Source organism: Coffea arabica, chromosome 6e (genome assembly GCF_036785885.1).
Source record: "Coffea arabica cultivar ET-39 chromosome 6e, Coffea Arabica ET-39 HiFi, whole genome shotgun sequence".
Classification (NCBI taxonomy): Eukaryota; Viridiplantae; Streptophyta; class Magnoliopsida; order Gentianales; family Rubiaceae; genus Coffea; species Coffea arabica.
The window spans coordinates 27,221,635-27,244,136 of record NC_092321.1 but is presented as its reverse complement, the minus strand read 5'-3'; the positions used below and the strand labels follow the sequence as shown (position 1 = coordinate 27,244,136).

The following is a 22,502-nucleotide window of genomic DNA, read 5'->3' as shown; positions in this document are numbered from 1 at the left end:
GCACAAATATGTAATGTGGCCTAGGCCCTGATGGATAAAATTGGGAAACCCAATTCAAATACCAGAAAAGCAATAAGAAAATTGTGCCCAGAAACTCGAGAATCCCATTAATATGTAAGAGGAATTAAGAGAATTGAGTGCAGAACCTCAAGAATCCCATTGATACTGTTAATAAGTGGATGACAGGGTAGGAGATGGTACATTAAGGAGGAAGATGGAATGAGACTTGGGGAACAACAACAAATGAGAAAGAAAGCTCAACAGAGCAATTCTTTACTCTAAAACAAAATGGTCAAAACGTGAATACAAGACCGGAAAATGCAAAACGACAAATGGCCAAATAGAGCTATGCCAACTGGATGCTCTAACAAAGGTAAACGGAAATATTGTGACTTGAGACTAGGGGTGGAGCTGATAGCTACTCGACTCGAACTCGATATGTACTCGATCAGAAGCTCGAGCTCGAGCTCGATCTCGAGCTGCTCGTTAGAGCTATCGAGTCGAGCTCGAGCTCAGAAATTTGATACTCGAGAGTTCGACGAGCTCTATCGAGTATCACATAAAAAAATTTAAAAAAATATATATATAAAATTACTAATATAGGTAAATAAATTCTGAAAATTTACCGGTGAGTACCCTTATCGAGTCGAGCTCGAGTATTTTAAGGACTCGATCGAGCTCGAGCTCGAGCTGTGATTCTCCGACTCGATCGAGCTCGAGTATAATTATATTATAGCCGAGTCGAGCTCGAGTATAGCGGTACTCGAGTTCGACTCGGCTCGAATACACCCCTACTTGAGACCTTGACTCCTTTTTTTCCAAATCACGCCTTTAGCTAATTAAAAGCACCGCCAAAGAGACACAACAAAAACGTGTCTTACGACCTGCGCCTTCTTCTTAACTTCTTTCTTCCAAATCACGGCTTCAGCTAATTAAAAGCACGTTTTCAGCTCACTTCAACAGAAGGGCAAACTATAACGCCGCAACCCATATTTTATTTTCGCAACAAATTTATGTTAAAATGACAAAACTACTCCTCCAAAGTCTAGATTGCATTAGGACCTGAGAAGGATAATTTTGACATATTGTGCAAAAATGACTGCGGAACTACAAAATGGCCTGTAACATTAAAGGCACCCGAATAGAATGCACCTGACCTAATCAACCCTATAACATCCATTAAACTCCTCGGCTAACTAACTATTCAGGACTAAAGGGTCCAATTATTACTGCTCCTGCAATGTTATTATCAAGCTCCATCATCTTACCGGAATGGTTACCTTAGAGTTGGTGGTGTTAGGAAAAAAAAAAATTTTTGTTGGCTGTTCTACGAAGAAGTATTGACTTATGTGGAACGGAGTTAGTAGCATTCTTATGAGAAGAAGGCATCATCTTCTTGTTCATTATTATCCCCATTTTTATCAATTTTACCACTTTTACCATAGTGATTATCCTCTAGTTGTTTACCACTACAAAAAGTGATTGCATTCACATGTTCTTTAGGATTCACCTCAATTTTACTTGGAAATTTGTCCAATTATCTCAAATTAATGGAATTAACAATATTACCTATTTGGCCTTGCATATTCCTAATCATGGGCATCATATTGTTCATGCTTATTTTAACATCATCAAATCTTTCTTTTGTTTCACGAACACGTTTTGCAAAATTGACGTCCAAAGTGGAAATACATGGCTCAAGTGGCCTTGTTGAAAAATCAGGTGGATTGATAAGTTTTTGTGAATTTGATTGGTCTCTCCACCCTAAATTATTGATTGGCTCAAGTGGCCTTGTTGAAAAATCAGGTGGATTGATAGGTTTTTGTGAATTTGATTGGTCTCTCCACCCTAAATTAGGATGATTCTTCCAATCGGGATTGTAAGTGTTTGAAAAAGAATTATTTTGAAGTGGCCAATTGTAGTTGTTAACACTATAAATTTGCTCCACATGAAAACAAATAGCACTATCATGATCACCGCCACATGTTGAACAGTATGCAACACTTACATGAGAATTTGACCAATTTCTCCCTTCTTTACTTAACGACTTCTCAATGTTATCCATTCGAGAATTAAATATATTTTCTAATTTAGCACTTAAAAAGTTGAGTGTGTCAATTTGATACATACATGCCACTCTTCTTGACTTATTTCTTTCATTTGTCCATTGATAGTTGTCAGAGGATATTTCTTCTGTCAAAGATCGAGCATCCTAGGTTGATTTTCCCATTAAACCTCTACCGACGGCGACATCTATGTTGATTTTGGTTGGATAGTTGAGTTTATTATAGAAAGTTTGAACAACCAACCAATCGGGAAGGCCATGGTGGAGATATCTTATTTGAAGATCTTTAAATCTCTCCTAAACTTCATATAATGACTCACCTTCATGTTGAGTAAAACCTGTGATATTCATGCGAAATTTAACTATTTTTTTGGGAGGAAAATATTTATTCAAGAATGCTTTTGTCAACTCACCCCAAGAAGTGAAAGTATTAGGTGGATAAGAATTAAGTCATACTTTCGCTTTTATCACAAAGTGAAAAAGGAAATAACTTTAACTTAATTGTATCATCACTTACTCCATTTATTTTGATTGTGCCATATAAATCCATGAAATTAGCTAGATGAGTATTCGGATCCGCTGTTGCATTTCCTCCAAATTAACTTTGTTGAACCATTTGGATGAACGAGAGTTTGATTTCAAAGTTGCTTGCAGTAATTGCTGGCCTTACAATATTAATTTGTGCTCTCGATTCCTTTGACAAGGCATAATCCCTCAAAGGTTTTGGCCTTTGCTGCTCTATTTCGACGGGAGTTTTACCTAGACTTTCCATCTCAATTTACTCTTGTTGGGTGTGTCTTCTTCCTTTGCTCGCCGTATTTAATTCTTGAAGGTAAATTGTGCCTTTGATGAAGAATTTAGTACTTAGAAATAGCCAAAATTAACAACTAAAAGATGCAAAATATAAGATTAGCAAAATAAAGATAATGTAACAAAATCTAGATTAATAAATCTTGCTTTAACTCTAGTGTTGGACCCTCGGCAACGGTGCTAAAAACTTGATAGGGTCTTTTCACTCACTGCGAATTTTAAAACCTTATCACCCTATTTCCGCAAGTGCATGGATCATTTATTGAATATATGGATAATAAGCGTCGATCCCAGAAGAATTTAGAATGTAGCAATCACTTGAATTTAATTACTTGCTTTATTACCTAAACAATCAAAGTTAAGGAAGTAAAAACAAAGAAAGTTAACTAAGTGGTACAAACACCCATGGAAAATCTTAGTGTAGGCGGTATAATCGGCCATATGACATAAATCATAATATAAAACTGGCCATTAGGTGGTAAAACCAACCATATAGGAGATATGTTGTAAAAATAAATAAATAAAAGTAAAGACAAATTAGATTAGAATTGTTTAAAAATTAAGTGAGAAGATCTTAGGGATTAGAATCCTTTGTTATATCAAGATTAGAAATTAGTTAAAATGATTATGCTTATGATTCAATGAATTATCAAAGAATAACTTCCAAATGTATGTCCTTACTTTCGCCAATGGGCTTTCTTAAGAGAAACTGCCTTGGCTAATTCCTCTAAAAATTACTATTGCCAATTTCTTTAATTTTTTGAATCATCCTTCACCTAAGTTCATAGAGAAAATATAAGAAACAAGTTAAATAAATTCAATGAAGTTATTTTATGAATCCAACAAACTATTATTCACTACTTTCGTAAGAATAAGACTAATGTTTAAGAACTTAGATCTATTTCAAGGTAACTTTCATTGCTCAACAATTATTAAATCATTCATAGTTGATGGCCAAACAATTCGAAAGCATAAGCACAAGTTCTCAAACTAACAAATCATGAAAAAGCATGATCATCTCCTAACTATTTCCAATCAAAACTACAAGAAGTTCATCTTCACTCTAGAATATGAAAAAACTTAGCTCAACATCATATTAAGAACATCTAAGTATGAAACAAACTTGTAATAAAGTATGACAAATAAGAACAAGAAACAAAGTTTAGGAAGAAGAATTCTTATTCAATATCTTCAAGTTTGAATTTTTGAATTCCTTCACAAGTTGATCTCTCAAATAAATTTGGTATAAGGGTGTTTTCATCTTCCTCTCAAAACTCTTAAACTAAGAAAGAAACTCTCAATATGAAACTAGAGCTAAACTATTTCTATCTCTACTTCTACTCTATTCTACTTCTTACAACGAGGTGGTACAAGATGCTAAAGGTGCTCAAATGAATGAGATATAAGGGGTATTTATAGATATTTTTGGATGAGAAAATGAGCTTATAATGTGGTCCTAAAGTTGTTCTTCACTTTTCCAACTCAAATTTAGCTAGAACCAGCCAGATTTTATCAGAAAAATTAGTCCATAACGTAGTGTGAAACGAATACAAGTTGCAGAATCAACTTGTAGAAGCTTCTTAGGGATATACCTCACGGATCGCCTCGCAGTTCTTCATGTTCTTCAATTTTGCACTTTTTGCTCAAATCTCAACTTTGCTTTATTTTTGGACCAACTTCAACTGCAATTTTCTTGATGATGGAAGCCGAATTAGCTCTTGCACAAATATGAAAGTTATAGCTCTTTGAATTAGCTTTTCAATGCATCAAGAATAAGCTTATTTGAATCTCTATAGTCTAATGAATGACTAAAATACCCTTAACTGGTTGATGCTTTATTTTATCTTTTGACATAAATTTTTTCAACTGTATTTTGAATTTTGGCTAGGAAAATCAATGAACTGTATTTTGATGTCTCACAAGAATTGTAGAGATACATATGTCTTAGCTTCTAAATGGATTAGGAATCATCTCAATCCGATACTTGTAATTCAAGATATTACCAAAATACCAAGATGTGTCAAAACTATCAAACTCTTCTTAAGATGAATCATTTCAAAGGATACCAAAACCTATAAAAACAACACAAATTTGCATATTAATCCAGACTTTTGCATGTTGTGGTTAAGAAACACTACTTGTATTAAAAACAACTTATAAAGGAATTCAATTCTTCCATTTTAACTTAAAACATACCAAAAATTTACCCTAAAACCTAACTAAAAATAGGCAAAATAAATGCTAATCACTCATCAACACTTCTCCTTCGCAACACCACCCCGCCAACAATTTTAGCAAGATCTTCAAGGGTTTTTCATTGATTTGCAGTAATGTCCTCTATTTCTGGATCTTAGGGTTTCTATCTCATTTGTGAAGAAAATGATAGTTTTTCATTTTCCCTCTTTTGGTTTAGTGTATTTAATTAACAAGAGGTAAAAATAAAAAAGAGTAGTTAAGTTTTGGATGGGTTTTCTAATTTAAAAGAAAAAAGAGAAATAGTTCGAAGGTGGGGCTTTGTTCAATTCTTTAGGCCTCATCGACATTTCTCCTTCGCAGCTCCACCTTGCCAACAATCTCAACAAGAGCTTCAAGGGTTTTTCATTGATTTGCAGCAATGTCCTCTATCTCTGGATCTTAGGGTTTCTCTCTTGTTTGTGAAGAAAATAGTTTTTCGTTTTTCCTCTTTTTGTTTAGTCTATTTAATTAACAAGAGGTAAAAAGCAAAATGAATAGTTAAGTTTTGGATGGGTTTTCTGATTTAAAAGAAAAAAAGGGGAAAAGTTGTTAAGTGAAGTCATGTGACTGCACGTGTAATGATTCTGTTAGAAAATTGAACGAAATCTATCACTTACCCAATTTTACGCAAAATTAGATAGATTGGGGATTACATTTGCTTTGATAAATAGATTGGAAACTAGATTTGCGCATAGGGACTAAAATTGTAACTAGTACACTTAAAATGGGTTGATTAATCTATAGATCAAATTCAAGAACATTTCTTCTTTTTTCTTATGTGAAAGGTAGTTTTCAATATTGTTTATGACATGATTTATGACTATGAAGATTGTATGATTAAAAACTGTAAACTTGGACTTGCATATTTTGTAAATAACATTTAATTTTCTTTTTTCATTTGTCTTAGTTCACAATAACTCAAAGGGTTTTTCATTTACGTAATGGTTAACATTATGCATACCTGATCAATTGATCATTATTGAACGTAATAAGTGTCAATGGTTAAGCTAGAAGACCAATATTTAGAAGGAAATCAGAGTAAATAAGCTAGCTTATTCTATGTCATTCTAGGTCACTTGTTATTTTGTGTGTTCATCCTTATCCTCTCAACTTCCCCGCAGATCACTTACCAGGAGAGGTTTTCATGGATCGGGTCACGTGTCCATTGACAATTTCACCGACTCTAACCGCAAATAGCAATTTGGTAAAATTGTATTTTATACCCTAATTCTATTCAATCGATTAACTGCTAATTGATTAACTTGCAGGATAGGGTCAGGTATACAGGGTAACCTAACCCTCTTGTACTTGTAGGAAAAAAGAAAAACAAAATTAGATTAACAAAGAAAATAATATAATAGTTGTCCAAATTAATAAAAGTATTTAATCCTATAACTCTAAAAAAACCACCAACAAAATAGAAAATCAAAAGACAATAGATAATTAAAACATAAAATATTCCAAACATTTTCATTTTTTTCTACTTCTTGAAAACTATTAATTCATTTTTATTAAGGATGACAGGTTGCTTTACAATAAAAAATGCATGGTCTAAATATTAAAAACAAAATAAATAGCGCGGTGAAGGGGATAGAATTTATGAGAAATGAAAAGGAATTTTGAACAAAGAGAAAAAATAGAGTAATAGAGTAAATGAAATTAGTGGCAAAGAAGATAGGAAATGGACAAAAGAAATGGAAGATAGGGTTAAATATATAAGTTCATAAGTTATGACAAAAAAAATGTATAATGGCATGTGGTTCATAATTTAAATTATTATTAAATGACTAAATAATTTTGGGTTGAGGTTTGGATACTGATTATTTTAACCAATCTTCCATATATGCGAGTAGGCTCAAGTAACAACCCCATTTTTTAAAATTGAAAACCATACCCTAACATAATTTCTCAAGTAGGTTCATATAACCTACCCATTTTTAAATTTATGAATTGGTACCCTATTTTTGGGTTTGGACCAATTCGATTTTCTTGGTTACCCACCCTTTCAATTCTTTTTGAATAACCCTAAATGACATAATAGTGTACAAATATTCCGTTTAGGTTTAATTTATCAATACGGTCATATATCTCTTAGCATCCCAAAAAAAAAAAAAAAGTGTAGGGCTACAAGACAAAATTAAGTTACTTTTTTTAACCTTTGAACCTCATCCAAAAAAATTGTAATTAGAGCTAGAAGATAAAAATCAATGCTTAATCTTTCAATCGAGCTCCCCATTTCAAGATTGGTTCATAAATTTAACCAAACCAGACAAAAACAAAAGCTTTATGCTCATTAGTTTTGAAGCTCAACCAATTCTAAGTATAAAATAGAATTTGTATAAAAACCCAAACAACTTGAGGTCAACTCGACATTTACATTGAGCTGGATAGAGCAACCTGCTTTAACATCTCATGCTTTCCACCGCACATTCGGTTTTGTAGGAAAGATTTATATTAAAACCAAACCTTCCTTGTCTCGTACATGGCTAAACAAATTTCATCATCATTTAATCTTCAAACATACCACATCAGAATAAATTGTAACAAATATCTCTCTAACAATGTAATATACCAACAGATTTACTAATACAATGTGTCCCCTCCCCCCCCCCCCCCCCTCCCCCCTCCCTAAATCATGCTGAACAAATCCCACCAAAACAGATATTTTTATTTTTTTAAAAAAATCATGCTCAAAAAATCCCATGTTACAAACCCCAATGCTAAATCCCGATTTTCTTTTGTACAAGGAACATCTCTCCAAATACTCACAGCCAATCTAAACTATGCCTACAATTCCAGCTACAACAGCACAAGTTGAGGGAGAACGATGCCGAATTTATTACCTCATTCCTCATTCGCCAAAGTTGATAGACTGTAACAGCTAGCATTAGCCTCTTCAAATTGACAGCAAAAACACTTGCCCTTCCAATGGTGACACATCCAATGTAGCTCATCAGGCCAAGCACTTGCAACGCAATAAGTAAAACAAAAGGCCGGTACTTTCTGCAAGACATTACACACAGAAAGGATGATTAATGGTTTCAGCCTCAATCACCACATGAAACACAATTAGAGGGTGCAGCAATATACCAACTCCTTAGCCTGTCTCTGGTCAACAGCTTCTTCTTACATGCAAGCCACAGGATGAAGAAAATTTGAGAACAAAACCTGTGCTTCACACCAACTGGTACCGTTCAACTTTACTGCCTGGGCATCTCAAGACACGAGTGTTCTATCGCTGATTTCAAAGAAACTGAACAGGTGTACTGGTAGTCCAGTAGATAGAATCAGAGCTATCAGGAAGAGGAACAAAGCATATTGGAGTAGCCAAGTTCAACCTTCTCACCTTGAGATTAAACTTTTTACCTTGAGGCCATTGCCAATCCCTACATTTAATAAATTGAGCTACTTTAGACCCTTTACAATTAGACCAAGAGGATGGAGAAATTTCCCACTGAACTTCTGGTGTGGAGGGCCTATAAGTTGCCAAAAATCAAACCAAAAACTCGTATTTTCCCCAACATCTATCACATGCATGATATAATGGTGTACCTAACGCCTTAGCTTAAGCAGTTTACGCCACACCCAAGAACAAACAGATGGTGTCTGTACACCCCAAAAAATGACTTTTTTGCTCTTCAAATTGACACCTTAAGAAATGACTCGATGATGTCCTAACAAGAATAGGCATGATTGTATGTCAGATGCCATAACAGCATTTCCGCTTATTCAGTTGTGTAATGAGATCGTATCACTTGAGCTATCAATTGAGAGAAATTTCTTCATCATCAATCCAAATATTAGGCACATGAACTATCTTAAACCAGTCTTCACCTCCATCCTTGCGGCATCTTTCTGTAACCTTTGGACAATCTCTTAAGATTAAAGATTGAAGTGAAGGAGGAAGTTGATGTTCTGCATGCAAAGATTGCAGGGCTGCACAGTAGCTTATCTCAAGTTTCTTGAGTGCTTTAAAATGTGAAAGCAATGGAAGATCATATAATTTTGGGCAGCATATTATAGACATTTGAAGAAGGCATGGAAAGTCTCCATTCTCCATTCCGGTCCATTCTTCAAGGTTAAGCATGTTCTCAAGTGTCAATTTCTCCAACTTGGGAAATGCTTTCAAGCCTTGACTTCTATAATTTCTGCAAAACAGACGGTTGATGTCTCTTAGGCCAGCCATACCAACTATTTTGAGGATACTCAATGAGGGTAACTCTCCCATAGAGGGTAAAAGATAGCAGTTCTTGCAGTTGCAAAGGGTGATGCTTGCAAGATTAGTGAATGATGGATTACTAATCCAACTTGGAAGTAATGAACCATTGTAAAACAGTATCTGTAAGCTTTCAAGATTTGTATGTGGCTGAAGATACTCCAAGATCTGCTCTTCAGCCTTGGAGTTTTGATATCTATGTTCACCCCATCTTAACTCAAGTTTTGTAATGTACTGCTTGCTGTTTAGAGCAGCTTTCTTAGCTTCAACCACGTTTGCAACATTTTCAAGCCTTGCGATGCAAAATGTTCCAGTGATATTATCCAAATCTTTTAGCTCTGCAACACTGCATCCTTCTTCCCTTCCAACTAGGAATGCTTTCAAGGTTTGAAGATTTGTCAAACTCCCCATTCCTTTCGGAATGAAGTTTAATTGACGTACAATGTCAAAGTCCAAATGTCGAAGACTAGTCAGATTTCTCATTCCCGGAGGCAATGAACAAAGAGCAAAGCAATCTCTGAGTTTTAGTGTTTGTAAACTATAAAGGGTTTCAATTGATCTAGGCAAAATTCTAATGGGAGTATAAGAGAAGTCGAGGTAATGTAATAATTCTAAACACCCTATAGAACTTGGCAATCCTGATACGAGGGTTCCACTTAAATCCAAAGTTCTTAAACTCTTCAAGCATAGAAAAAGATCACGAGGTAGCTGATTGATTGAGGGGACACACTCTCCAAGAAATAGAAGCGTGCGCAATTGTTTGCAATTTTTAAGAGCCTCAAAATGACTTGAATCCAACTTTTGCAAGGATGAATGTAAGGTTTTTCTAGATATGTCCTCCAACTTCCCTTCCTCAAACCTTACATAGGATTCCTCAGAAAAACCTTGTTGAAAATACCACATAGAACACTTAGATTCATTAACCTTATACTTTTGCTGTCTATAGAGCTTATTGAATCTTGAGGGCACAATATACTCCTTATATACCAAAATATCAAAACAAATGCCACCCTGATTCTCCAGTTTTTCTTTAGCTTTGGCAACAATGAGTTCCTCTGCAATCCATAATTGCACCAACGTATCCTTCTCAAATTCATAACCAAGAGGAAACAAGGTGCAATATGTTACACACCTTCTGACATACTCAGGCAAATTCTCAAATTCAGCATCCAAATTTGTAGCAATCTTATTTGACTCTTTCTTCCCTCCCGTACAATATGTTCTCTTATCCTTGGATCCAGGTTCAAATGGTTCAAGTGGAGATTCTTTGGCCTTGGCTATTTCACTTGTCTGTTGATTTCTAGATTCAGTCCATTTCATTACAGTTGCCCGAAATTCCTCTGGTGATACATGAATTAATGTAGTGGGAACTTCTGATCTTCGATGTTTCAGAGCATATCTGGATGTCAGAACAGCCTGCTTAGGCTTGGAAATTTGGTATCCAGTGACAAGCACTTTCGGATGATTTTTAACATCATCAGCTGACATCCCACCACCAACTACAGCTGCCACTTTTTCCCAACGATTGGGACAGTCCTCAGAAAACAACTGCAGAGCACTCTCAAGCAACTTCTCTTGAGTTAAAGTCCACGTAGTTGAAGAAGAGATGGGAGAACCAAATGATGGTACTGAGGGCACCTGTTTGCAATTGGCAGAGCACAGTTTATTACAAAAGCTACACCTTGTAGATTAATAGCATCTACATTTGTGTAGAATATTCAATAGCATCTACATTTGTACACTTTCTTCTGGAGGAGATTAGTACTTGGTGTTGAATAAATCAAAAAGAGAATCTTCTTTAAGAGACTCATTATTCTGTTTCTTAATGTCTTTGATAGTTGATATGGTTTTAAGAGAAACTAAGACCACTTAACTTCTGAAGAGATCAATAAAAATCTAAAAGTATCAACAAAGATTAACCAAGTGCAGCAGTACAAATTTTCCCACCATTTCTCTTGTAAGTTACCTACCAGTACTTTGATGGCTATATTTATAAAGGCCAACATGGTTTGATTCAATGGCTTCCGATTTATCTTGGACAATGGTTGCGCTTTGTCACAACTATATATACAAGTGCTAGCTTAAGTTAGTTCACAATTAACAGGTCTAATACTTCCATGAATTTTGATTCATTTTGGAAACTATCTTACACAAATAAGAACAGGAAATTCGAAAAACCAACTTGGGAAAATTACCGCACATAACATGATCTACGTATACGAATTCTCAAATGCTTTGCTAGTTCTCACTGATTAACAAAATTATTTAGGCTAGTTATTGCAGCCTGAAATTTCTGGCTACTAGCTCTAGTAGTTTTCCTGAAACTTCCGAAAGCTATTCCACTATAATGTGAGGTTTACGTACTCTCTCATGGAAAAAAAGTTTCAACCAACTTAATATGCATAGTGTGATCCTGACTTTATTATGTCTTGATGTATGATATACATCAAATAATGAAAAAAGGGGTATTTAATCACCATAACGGTCCCTTAGTATCTAGCAGTCACTTAACTTTCAAAATCAAAAAAAAGCAGAGAGATTATGTTTATGCTGGAGCCATAAACACAGATTTAAACTTCCGTTTTTGTTCCCCTTTTTAATGTGATCAGTATAAACTCACTTTCAGAAAACAGTTAACAAACTAAGCTTCCTGTACCACAATTGCATTATAGAGATTACCGTAGATTCACCATAGTCTTTAAAATTTCCCTGATGCTGCTCATGTTCATCTGGAAAGTCACCCACTGAAGCAACCCTGTAGCCAGCCTCGTTGCGAGCTTGTTCAAATTTCAGCCGATGGGACAACTTCTGAACCTGTTCCCTTTCAATTTCATTCACACATTCTTTCTCACGCCCAAATCCCCTCAGACCAAGTCCTCCTTGATGCCACCTGATTCTGGACTCTTCTGGAAAACTCACAACACTGTATACCTTATATATTTTCCTGACCTGATACCCTCTCACATAAGCCTGCCAACAGATTTACTCTGATTAAGACGAGTATTTCAAATCTTTTTTAACTGAACCAGTTTCAAAGGGCTTATGTCATTTGGCTGCAAAGTTCTACATGACGACAAATTATACTTTGCATCCTCAACATATTCTTCAATATTCAGTCTCCGTTTTGAACTATTATGTTTTAAGCATCATGTTTCAAGAAGCAAGTAAACTTTTTTGACATTGGTTCTGAGATACCCAGGATTTCAAAATAAACTCTACCTTTTGAATTCAGATTCATTCTTCCCGGAATTATATTAAAAGAAAAGAAGAAAAGCATTTTCAGAAATATCCTAATAAACAACATAAAGAGTGAACTGCATAGGGCACTGTGACTAGAATATGACAATGAAAAAGCAAAGGAAGGTACTTTAATTCAGAAATTAACAAAATAGATTAGCGTAATTTCAATAGTTATAGCTGAAGTATATGTAAGTATATTACACATCATGAGATGTCAATGTCACCTGTATCTTTATCACTTTCTGCCGTCTTGCAAGAAAATCCTTGTGACCTTTCCAACCTCGATATGTCTTCTGTATGGATAAAGCAGCTGAGGTATGATCCCTTGAATCACTGAATGCCAAGTTTGATGCATCCAAAAACCCCTGAAATGACAACTTGAATGGATTGCATTACTTTATGAATCTTTTTTATCATTACTTGAAGAATTACATTAACAGGAGCATGTGAACAAAGACTACACAGAATCACTTATTTCGACATTTATAAACAGAGAAATAGAGAAATAGTAAAACCTTTCTTCGAGCAGCATCCATCAAATTGTTTGCCCCGGGTTCGTTTTCAAAATTTTAAGAACGTATATGAATTACATTTTCATTCTTTCTTTCGCTTTCAAAAGTTTAAAGATTTATTACCACCAATAACAGTTAGGGCCTAATCCTAAATTTCAGCTGGAGTAACTATCGACTAGGACGAGTAAAAATTGAATCCCAGAGAGGATAGAAACAAACTCCACAAGTAAGCTTTTCTTAGTGAAGGTAATAAACTATAAGCAAGCTTCGTTAATTGAAGGTAATTAACTAACCTGGATTTTCCTGCTTCCAATTTTTCTGAGAACAATAAAAGGATGGCCAAGTAGTTGCTCAACAGTCCATCTTAAAAAAAATGTGTGCCTACAACACCAAATTTTTTTTGTGTGCAAAATGTTATCCTTTTCTATTCAACAATTTGAGTTTGTCCTTTATTACCTCCTCTCTTAATATCCAAAGACAGCGTTTGCAAGATATTCTCGATATATTGTTAGGAAATTGTGATCTCCAAAACGTAGACACATAGGATTATTTTCCTTTATCATATTCAGAACTTTCGGCTAAATTTCCGTGCAATCCATCCAATTTTCCAGCATCTAACTTTACAAATATGTATGTAGATATACACATCAGCATGACAGGCATAATTTTGGTAACTCCCTATCAGATCAACAATTGATCAATTTTTTTTTTCATCTATAATATAAGGCATTAGCCCTTTCAATAAGCATTTCATTTCCCACATTTTTATATACTCATAATGTACCAGTATTTCACTTTCTAGTTTTTATATACTCTTAACGCACTAGTATTTCACTCTATAGTTTGCGGCTAATAAGCACTTCATTTCCCACATTTTTATATACTCTTAATGTACCAGTATTTCACTTTATGATTTTTTATATACTCTTAACGTACTAGTATTTCGCTCTATAGTTTGTGGCTAATTCCTTAGATTATCGATGAAAAAAAAATCAATCAATTATTGATCTGATAGGGAGGTTTCCAAAACTGTACCTGCCATGGCAAGAAGAAACACACACACACATATACATATTAAGGTTTGACACTGCAAAGAAAAAAGTTTCATAGTTTTTTTTTTTTTTTTTAAATGTTGTTCTCTGTTGGGCTGACGCAGTCCGATGGAGGTGATTCTTTTATAATGCAACTTGAAGCTTTTTGTTTTGTTTTTTTTTTTTAAATGTATGGCACGCCATTCATGTACTCACTTCAGAGGTATGGCACGGCTGTGTAGGAAATATTTGGTTGTTCATGACCTTTACATTTTTTTTTTGAGTCTCGAACTTTACCTTTAATAATGCAGTTCCAAAGGTGATTTAATGTTGGCCTTCAATTCGCATTCTACGAATGTTGGATGGTTGTCATGAAAATATAGAAATGGATGCTTAAAGTTAAACATACTCTTTTCTTTTGGAACTTGATTTTCTTTATCTAGTCTTTTCAAGAAATACAAGAATACGTGTAATATCAATCATCAAAATTATGAACTTAATTTTTAGTACGTTCACTTGATGCCATTCATTTGTGAGAAAGTTTTGTGCACATCATTTGTTTTCGTTTTGTTTTCTAAAAATATAGATGGATTGAGATTCTTTATGGCTGCCAAATTGGATAGTTTGCATGGAAATTTAATTGTAAGTTCTAAATACGGTTAAGGAGAACAATTCCATGCGCTTACGTTTTGAAGATCATAATTTTCTTAACAATATATTGAGAATATCTTACAAACGCTGTTTTTGGATATTAAGAAGAGGTAGAAAAGGACAAACTCAAGTTTTTGGGTAGAAAAGAACAACATTCTACTTTTTTTCAAAGAATCACCCCTGCTAGGTAAAGTAAGCTTCGCAGGAGACAAATTTCTAAAAAAAGAAAAAGCTTCAGGTTATTTTATAAAGAATCATCCTTATTGAGCTAACGTAGCCTAGCAGGGGACAATATTTGAAAAAAAAAATTGTCAGACTTTTTTTTTTTGTAGCGTTTAACTTTAAAAAAAATCTTTCTCTTACTGAGTTAGCACAGCAGGTGTAGTTCTGAAAACCCTCTCTCTTTCGTACCAACAATTGATTGATTGTTTATTTTTTCAACAATAATATAAGGAATTAGCCTTATCTAATCCTTATGTGACTTAATAGAAAAGTGTTCAGATAATTAATCCTCTAGATGTCAGTACAGAGCTTTGACACTTTTTTTTTATTTCTTTTTATTCAAGGAGATTTCTGGGATTTCACGTGGTGACAGCAGGGTAAATGCTAGGCCAGGAATTTGGACCACAGGCAGGAATGGTTGTACCTGCAATCGTTCCTAGCGATTTTGTGCATTTGGTATACCGCATAACTTTATTTACACAACGCGTAACTTTATTTGCACAGTGTATAACTTTAAAACAAATTTTTGTAAGTCTCACACACGTTATTAAAAATGAGATACAAAAAGTGATTTGGATCGTATAATTTTTTTGGACCAAATCTTGACCGTGAAAGGGTCAGGAGTCCAGCCCCTCATCCCAGGAATTTAGAGTCTGAACTAGGAAGCATCATCACAATTCACAAAGACTTCTGACTTCTGAGTCCTCCTTGACTTGGGAACAGGAAAGTTGACCTTTTGGCTAAACAAGGATCAGACTTGAAGGAATTATTCCTAAACTTGAGACAAGCCTTGTTTTCCTTTTGTTGAGCACATTGTTTGTAATATTTTGTCCATGGAATCTGCATTTCAATCTGGTATTGCATCAGCTTCCTTGCAAGTTGTTCTTGAGAAGATTGCTAACTTTGCTGTGAGGGAAACCAGCTTGATTCTGGGAGTTGATGATGAGCTGAGAAGGCTGCAGAGAACACTCCAAAGAATTAGAGCTATTCTGGACAGTGTAGAGAACAATCATCTGAGTCTAATCAACCACAGCAGCAACGAAGCCTGGAAGATGTGGCTTGTTGATGTAGAGAAGCTCTCATATTGTGCTGATGACCTACTTGATGAGATCTCGTTGGATATTTCGCGGGTACATACTGACAATTCAGATAATGCTAATAATAGCAACCTGGTACGCAGCAACCTCTTGTCATCTTTTAAATTGTCAATGCCCCATGAGATATGTAAGATAAGGAAAGAACTGGAACATATTTCAACTGAAATGGATAGTCTTTTCCTAAGTAAGTTATCTGCAGTGGGATCTTATAAGATGCATACCCCACTTAATAATAACTTTTGTGCTACAAGTTCATTGGTTGATGAAGAGTTTGTAGTTGGAAGAGAAAAGGACAAAGAGGATATCATCCAGATGCTATTGATGACTGAATCCAGTAGGGGCAATTTATCTGTGATTCCTCTAGTGGGTATGGGAGGGATTGGCAAGACGACCCTTGCTCAAGTTGTTTACAATGATGAGCGTATATTGAAGAACTTCGAATTCAGAATATGGATTTCTGTGTCTATCAATTTTGACCTGATCGGGATAAGTAAGTCAGTTGTTGAATCCCTCACTGGAAAAAAATGCAAGTTGTCTGACCTAGATCCCATTCAGTCTAAACTTCAAAATCTACTATTTGGGAGAAAGTTTCTTCTAGTTTTAGATGATTACTGGACTGAGAAATATGGGGATTGGGATGCTTTATGTTCACCTTTAAGAGTTGGACGCCAAGGAAGCAAAGTTATTGTAACAACTCGAAGCACCATAGTGTCATCAATTCTTGGTACAATTCGAGCATATGGTGTGCAAAGTTTGAATGATGAGGTCTGTTGGGAATTGGTGAAACAAAGAGCATTCTCAAGTAAGGATGAAAGGGAGAAAATGAATTTGGAAGAAATAGGGAGAAAAATAGCTAAGAAATGCAAAGGACTGCCTTTAGCAGCGAAATGTCTTGGAGGCATACTTCGTTTCAGATCTGATGAAGAGGGGTGGAATTCCGTCTTAAACAGTAAGATGTGGGAGCTTCCGCAGGATCAAAATGAAATTTTTTCTGCTTTAATACTAAGCTATCATTTCCTTCCTACACATTTGAGAAAATGTTTTGCATATTGCTCCATTTTCCCCCCAAATCATGAGTTTGAAATGGAAGAGTTGGTCCTGCTGTGGGTGGGAGAAGGGTTCATCCAACCTAGACGAGAAATGAGACTGGAGGACATTGGTAATGATTTTTTCAGTGAATTAATCTGGAGGTCCTTCTTTCAATTTTCACATGTTAACCTACACAATCAGTCAATATACAAAATGCACGAGCTTATTCACTGTATGGCACAGTTAATTTCTGCAAATACATGCTTTCGCCTGGAGGAGGATATACAACATTGGCCTCCAGCATTTAACAATGCTCGTCATTTGTCCCTCTCTCATGAAAGTGTCCAATCAATTGGGCCAAAGGCCTTCGCTTGGTTTAGGCAGTTACGAACTTTAATAATGTCTACGAATGATACCAGTGTCTCACAAGTTCCTTACGAACTATTTTTGAAACTTCAATTCCTGAGAGTGTTGAACTTGAGCCATATGGGCATTGATGAACTTCCTAGTTCCATTGATCGCTTGAAACATCTTCGCTATCTTAACCTTTCTGAAAACCACATCCAAAAGCTGCCTGAACCAACTTCAAACCTTTTAGCTTTACAAACCCTCAAGCTCAAAAGTTGCTTTGAGTTTTTTGAACTTCCAACAAACATGAAGAATCTGACTAATCTTCGACATCTTGACTTGGATGTAAAGCATCAGTTAAACTACATGCCATCAGGTTTTGGAAATTTAGTCAACCTCCAAACACTTAGTGCATTTATTGTGGGAAGAGCAAGAGGCTGTGGTATCAGAGAGTTGAAGAATATGAGATTCCTAAGAGGATCATTGTGCATTACCAATCTTGAAAATGTGCTGAGTCCAATGGAAGCAAAAGAGGCAAATTTATTCAAGAAACCATACCTTAAAAAACTTCAGTTGGAATGGAACTGCCTTGGGGATAAAATAGATGAGCAAGAAGTACTTGCGGGCCTTCAACCTCACGAGAACCTTAAGGAGTTATCTATATCAGGGTACAATGGTGTCATGTTTCCTAGTTGGATAAGTAATCCAGTGTACAAGCTCACAAATATTCACCTTCATAGCTGTCTGTCTTGCTCAATTCTCCCTTCTCTTGGGCAACTTCCACTCCTCAAATTTCTTTGTATTGAAGATATGGCTGGTTTGGTGCATGTTGACCATCATTTTTGTGGCTTCGGTAGTATTAAAGGGTTTCCATCACTGGAGTCACTAATATTCCAGGACATGCCAAATATGGCCACATGGAGAGGATTGAATGGAGATGATTTGCCTTGCCTACGTGAGCTCACTATGAGTAATTGCTCAAGGCTAACCAGTTTGCCATCACTTCACAACCTCAATTTCCTCCATAATTTAAACATTGGCGGCTGCCCAAGACTTCAAGCATTACCAGAAGAAGGATTACCAGAGTCTCTTCAACTCCTGATCATTGTTGACAGTGCCATCATCAAAGAAAGGTGCAGAGCTGATGTGGGTGAAGATTGGCACAAGATAAACAGAATACCTAAGATAGAGATTGATTATGTTGAGATTCCCATAGTGGTGCATGGAGTTTAAGGTTTGCTGATTGGTCTCTATATTCATAGTGCTTTGGTGATGGTAACATGGAGTGTCTGGGAGCCGAGTCAAGTGAAGGAATCATGTTTTAAATGTCAGAAGCAAAGTGCAAATTTTTGTTAGTTAAATCCAGAATTTTTCTCTATACAACAGTGAAATGCATGTTCCTGATACGAATGGTGCAAGCAAAAGAGAAAGCCAGTTCATGGAGGTTATGGCTACCTTTGAACAATACGAAACATCCCATGTAAGTCCTCAATTTACTTTTTCATTTCAGAATTGCTACTACTTCATAGTTGGCAGAATTAGTTTAGAGGGATAATTGCTTTATACTGCCCTTCGTAGTTGGCTTTTGTCACCCAATATTGTTTCCTAATGATATGCGCAATATACATGTTATCTGTTCCAGTTTTTTTCCCCGTTATACACTGCAGAAGGTACTCTTTCTATACCATGTGAAAATCAACCAATACAACTAGGGCAAAATGCCCTAATGGCTCCCAAACTATTACGAAATGCAACTTTTGACCCTCCAACTATTAACTAAACCTTTTGTCAACTTAAGTCATTATATCTAACAGAAATAGCACATCGTGCCCCCCTAGGGGTGGCAATTCGGGTCCAATCAGGTTACCCGTCAAAAAATCTGTTGACCCGAATCCGACCCGTCAACCCGTGACGGGTCAGTATATCTGACACGAACCCGAAAATTTTGGGTTGGCGGGTCGACCCGAAATGACCCGAAAATTAATTTTAATTTATTAATTTATCACTGTAAATTCTAATAAAATCAATTTCTCACAAAATTAATTACATCATCAAGTAATAAAAATTTAAATAAATAATTTCAAATCAATTCCAAAATAAATTAAACACCGTAAAAGTGTTTTATCCCAAACCAAATATAAAATAAATTAAAACGAATTATATTATTTGTCCAAATATAATAATTTTAAGTTCACACAAGGTAAATAAATTCATTTAAGATTAAGTAATTAATGCCTTTGAAAAAAATGAATGATTTAGTTTAGTTAGATAAAATAATTTTTATGTTTATTAAATTATTTTTAATTTATAAACGGGTCATATCGGGTCATATCAGGTCACCACGGGTTGACCCGAAATCGACATGTTTTCTTTTCGGGTTCATCGGGTTCGACCCGATTCTGACCCGAACCCCCAAAACTTCAACCCAAACCCATTAATTTCGTGTTAGGTTCGTGTCGTGTTTTCGGGTCGTGTCAGAAATTGCCACCCCTATGCCCCCCAATGACCCTCAAACTATTATAAAGTTCAACTTTTGGCCATCCAACCGTTAATTGATAAGTTAACCCTTCAACTAATTAAAACATATAATCCTAGTCTTTCCATCAACTTGAATTGTTATGTCGATCAGAAACATTACTACATGCATGTTAGGGGGGTATACTACAATGTCCCCATTTTTGTGTCTAAACCTCAAACATATGCAGCACATTAGTGTCACAATCAAGACACAAGCAATGGCTATGCAGCAATATATCACCATTTTAATCTCCCCAGACATGCCTGAATTTGATGAATATAACCTGAATCTAATGAACATGTCCTATGAAGATGAAAATGCCCCTCGATTATGCCCCCTGCTACACATGTAATATGTTCGACATAATGATTCAAGTTGACAAAAGAATTAGGATTATACTTTTTAATTAGTTGGAAGGCTAAAATTTATCAGTTAATAGTTGGAGGACCAAAAGTTGAACTTTGTAATAGTTTGAGGGCCACTAAGGAATCATGAATCCCATAGCTCAAGTTGATGTAACGACTCAAGCTGATGGAAGAACTAGAATTATACGTTTTAATTAGTTGTAGGGCTAAAACTTATCAGTTTATAATTGAAGGGTCAAAAGTTAAATTTTGTAATAGTTTGAGAGCCACATGAGAATTTTGCCCTTACAATTATTCGCTAGCCATTGGTCCTTAAACTTTTCCCTACACACATCTGTAGGTTTAGCTTATGATCTGTTCTGCTATTTCTTACCAAGTATTGAATAATTGACTAAATTCATTTTCATATTAATTTTCCTTTAAATTGTTGAGCATTACACACACACATATATGTCCATATAGTACAGTAGTGGATGTCAGAGTTCATAGTTTTAATAGTGTATAATTGGAGGGAGTGACATTCCAATTAGAAAACAAGTAAACTGACTGGTGAGCCTATCCTCAATGTCTGCCAAGTGATCTTCAATTACTTCAGCACTTCAGTTGTAACTTGTAACAAGTTACCTTTCAATTCTGAATACAGTGGCAACTGCAATGACTATGCAAGGAGTAGCTCACACTCACTGTCATCTTATAGCAGCAGTGAGTCAGAAACTTCTAAGAAACAGTGAGGAAGTACTATTGCCTTATGCTTTTGCTCCCTATGAATCAAAGCTGAAAATATCTAATGGCTTGTGCCTGTTGTCTACACCTGTATTAAAATTATCAAAGAAATTACAACGGTTCTAGTGGTTGGTAGGCACATCTCCACAGTGATAAAAAAAATTCTTTATAGAAGCTTCAATTTTCATTTCTTAAGCACCCTTTAGAATATGTTATGTCAAATTTGTGGTAGTTAAGAGTTAGTGTGGATAGAATTGTTCTTAATATTTTGTTCACTATGACTGCCTTCGAAATTAATTACAAAATCTCTATTGAAAGTAGAGATTTTGGAAGTCAAATCCAGGTTACATCATAAATTAAGTTATCCATATTAACATAATCTTAAAGAAACATAAGCAATTGATCAGTACTGTTTAGCTTTCAGTTTTGAGGTTCCTTTCAAGAATAACTGCTCAAATTATAAGACGAAGTATTTTGCTTGCGAATATTTCCAGAAATTGGTCGTTTCGTGACAATTCATTTCCACGGGTGACAGCTATTGAAGATAAAGATTGTAGTGGAATAAAAAGTCTTGCTTGGTTTGATCTAGAAAGAGCACGAAAGTCAACAGATCTTTGCTTATGCATATCTAAATGAATTTTAGCAGGAAAAAGAGGCAAAACAGGCAGCAGCACAGTTCTACAAGGAGGGGCAGCAAAATTTGACACTCTGCAGACTGTTCTGGTAACTCTACATTCCACAGCAATATCTTTGTTTAACTTACATTATCATATTATTTTAACTTTTTGACATGGAAGTCTATTGCTCTTTGCAGAGTGGAAATGTACACTCCTTTCAGTGGTTTGATTGATGAGTTACAGTGCAAAGAGATTGACTGAGTTCATCTAGAAAATATCAAAGATTATGGCACTTCAGAAGAAGTGGTTCTGCTTTGAAAGGCATTGTGACCTGAACCTATTCGATGGCATACATTTGAATGTTCACATTGTTGCTGTAAATAGTAGATGACAAATACATTATATTTATATTTGACAAATATATTGTAAACTCTTTCCTTGTTCTATGTCAATTTATAAATTTAATGACTCAAGTTTTGAGTTTGTTTGCTGCATTACAGTGTGTCAAAGAGGCAGCACTGTCTGTGGATCTTTCTTAATCTCAACATATTGCAATGTGTAAAATCTGTTTAATAAGCATTTTCAATTCTCCCATGTTTGCAAATTTTAGCCAGCATGCTTTCTTCTTGTCAAGGTAAAACCATCGGTTTTAACAAGTTAAGATTCCATTAATTATGAATATGGAAAGCCACATGTTTAGATTCATTGGCATAATGATTGCAGGCTACTTACTTGATTGACTTTCCTGGTTTCAGTCAGTTCACCAGGTGTAGATCATGCTAAGATAGTTTAGTAGTTAAAGAAATTAGAAGTTGAAGCCTAA

The 22,502-nt window shown here is 35.3% G+C and overlaps 3 protein-coding genes and 1 non-coding gene across 5 annotated transcripts; 2 read left to right on the top strand and 2 right to left on the bottom strand.

Annotated features, from left to right (window-relative positions):
* The first annotated feature begins 2,318 nt into the window (after positions 1-2,318).
* Positions 2,319-2,425, top strand: LOC113697637 (small nucleolar RNA R71). The gene has a single exon (XR_003449923.1). It is a non-coding gene; the product is annotated as a small nucleolar RNA R71 (small nucleolar RNA).
* Positions 2,426-8,873: 6,448 nt separating this feature from the next.
* LOC140009825 (putative disease resistance protein RGA3) lies at positions 8,874-11,332 on the bottom strand. The gene is made up of 2 exons (XM_072056158.1): positions 11,297-11,332; positions 8,874-10,964 (listed from the first exon to the last, which is right to left on the bottom strand). The coding sequence occupies exons 1-2, from the start codon at positions 11,330-11,332 to the stop codon at positions 8,874-8,876; spliced, it is 2,127 nt and encodes a 708-aa protein (XP_071912259.1).
* A 590-nt stretch (positions 11,333-11,922) lies between these two features.
* Positions 11,923-13,741, bottom strand: LOC113695182 (calmodulin-binding transcription activator 4-like). The gene is made up of 4 exons (XM_072056157.1): positions 13,698-13,741; positions 13,372-13,459; positions 12,791-12,931; positions 11,923-12,296 (listed from the first exon to the last, which is right to left on the bottom strand). Exons 1-4 carry the CDS (start codon positions 13,739-13,741, stop codon positions 11,949-11,951), a joined length of 621 nt encoding a protein of 206 aa, XP_071912258.1. The 3' UTR covers positions 11,923-11,948.
* Positions 13,742-15,812: 2,071 nt separating this feature from the next.
* Positions 15,813-22,171, top strand: LOC113696668 (disease resistance protein RGA2-like). 2 transcript variants are annotated; one of them, XM_027216047.2, is made up of 3 exons: positions 15,813-18,936; positions 21,709-21,785; positions 21,877-22,171. In XM_027216047.2, the coding sequence occupies exon 1, from the start codon at positions 15,816-15,818 to the stop codon at positions 18,687-18,689; it is 2,874 nt and encodes a 957-aa protein (XP_027071848.1). In that variant the 5' UTR covers positions 15,813-15,815; the 3' UTR covers positions 18,690-18,936; positions 21,709-21,785; positions 21,877-22,171. The 2 variants fall into 2 exon arrangements, with proteins under 2 accessions (XP_027071848.1, XP_071911796.1); XM_072055695.1 differs by having other exon boundaries at positions 21,706-21,785.
* The last annotated feature ends 331 nt before the right edge of the window (positions 22,172-22,502 follow it).

What these genes read in the sequence shown, in the direction of transcription:
- LOC140009825 (XM_072056158.1), bottom strand. Translation starts at nt 11,332, where the DNA reads ATGTTGGCCTTTATAAATATAGCCATCAAAGTACTG. An exon ending in ATATAGCCATCAAAGTACTG is followed by an intron (nt 10,965 to 11,296) that starts GTAGGTAACTTA and finishes AATTGCAAACAG; the next exon opens with GTGCCCTCAGTACCATCATT.
- LOC113695182 (XM_072056157.1), bottom strand. Translation starts at nt 13,741, where the DNA reads ATGCCTGTCATGCTGATGTGTATATCTACATACATATTTGTAAA. An exon ending in TCTACATACATATTTGTAAA is followed by an intron (nt 13,460 to 13,697) that starts GTTAGATGCTGG and finishes TTGGTGTTGTAG; the next exon opens with GCACACATTTTTTTTAAGAT. An exon ending in AGAAAGTGATAAAGATACAG is followed by an intron (nt 12,297 to 12,790) that starts GTGACATTGACA and finishes ATCTGTTGGCAG; the next exon opens with GCTTATGTGAGAGGGTATCA.
- LOC113696668 (XM_027216047.2), top strand. Translation starts at nt 15,816, where the DNA reads ATGGAATCTGCATTTCAATCTGGTATTGCATCAGCTTCCTTGCAAGTT.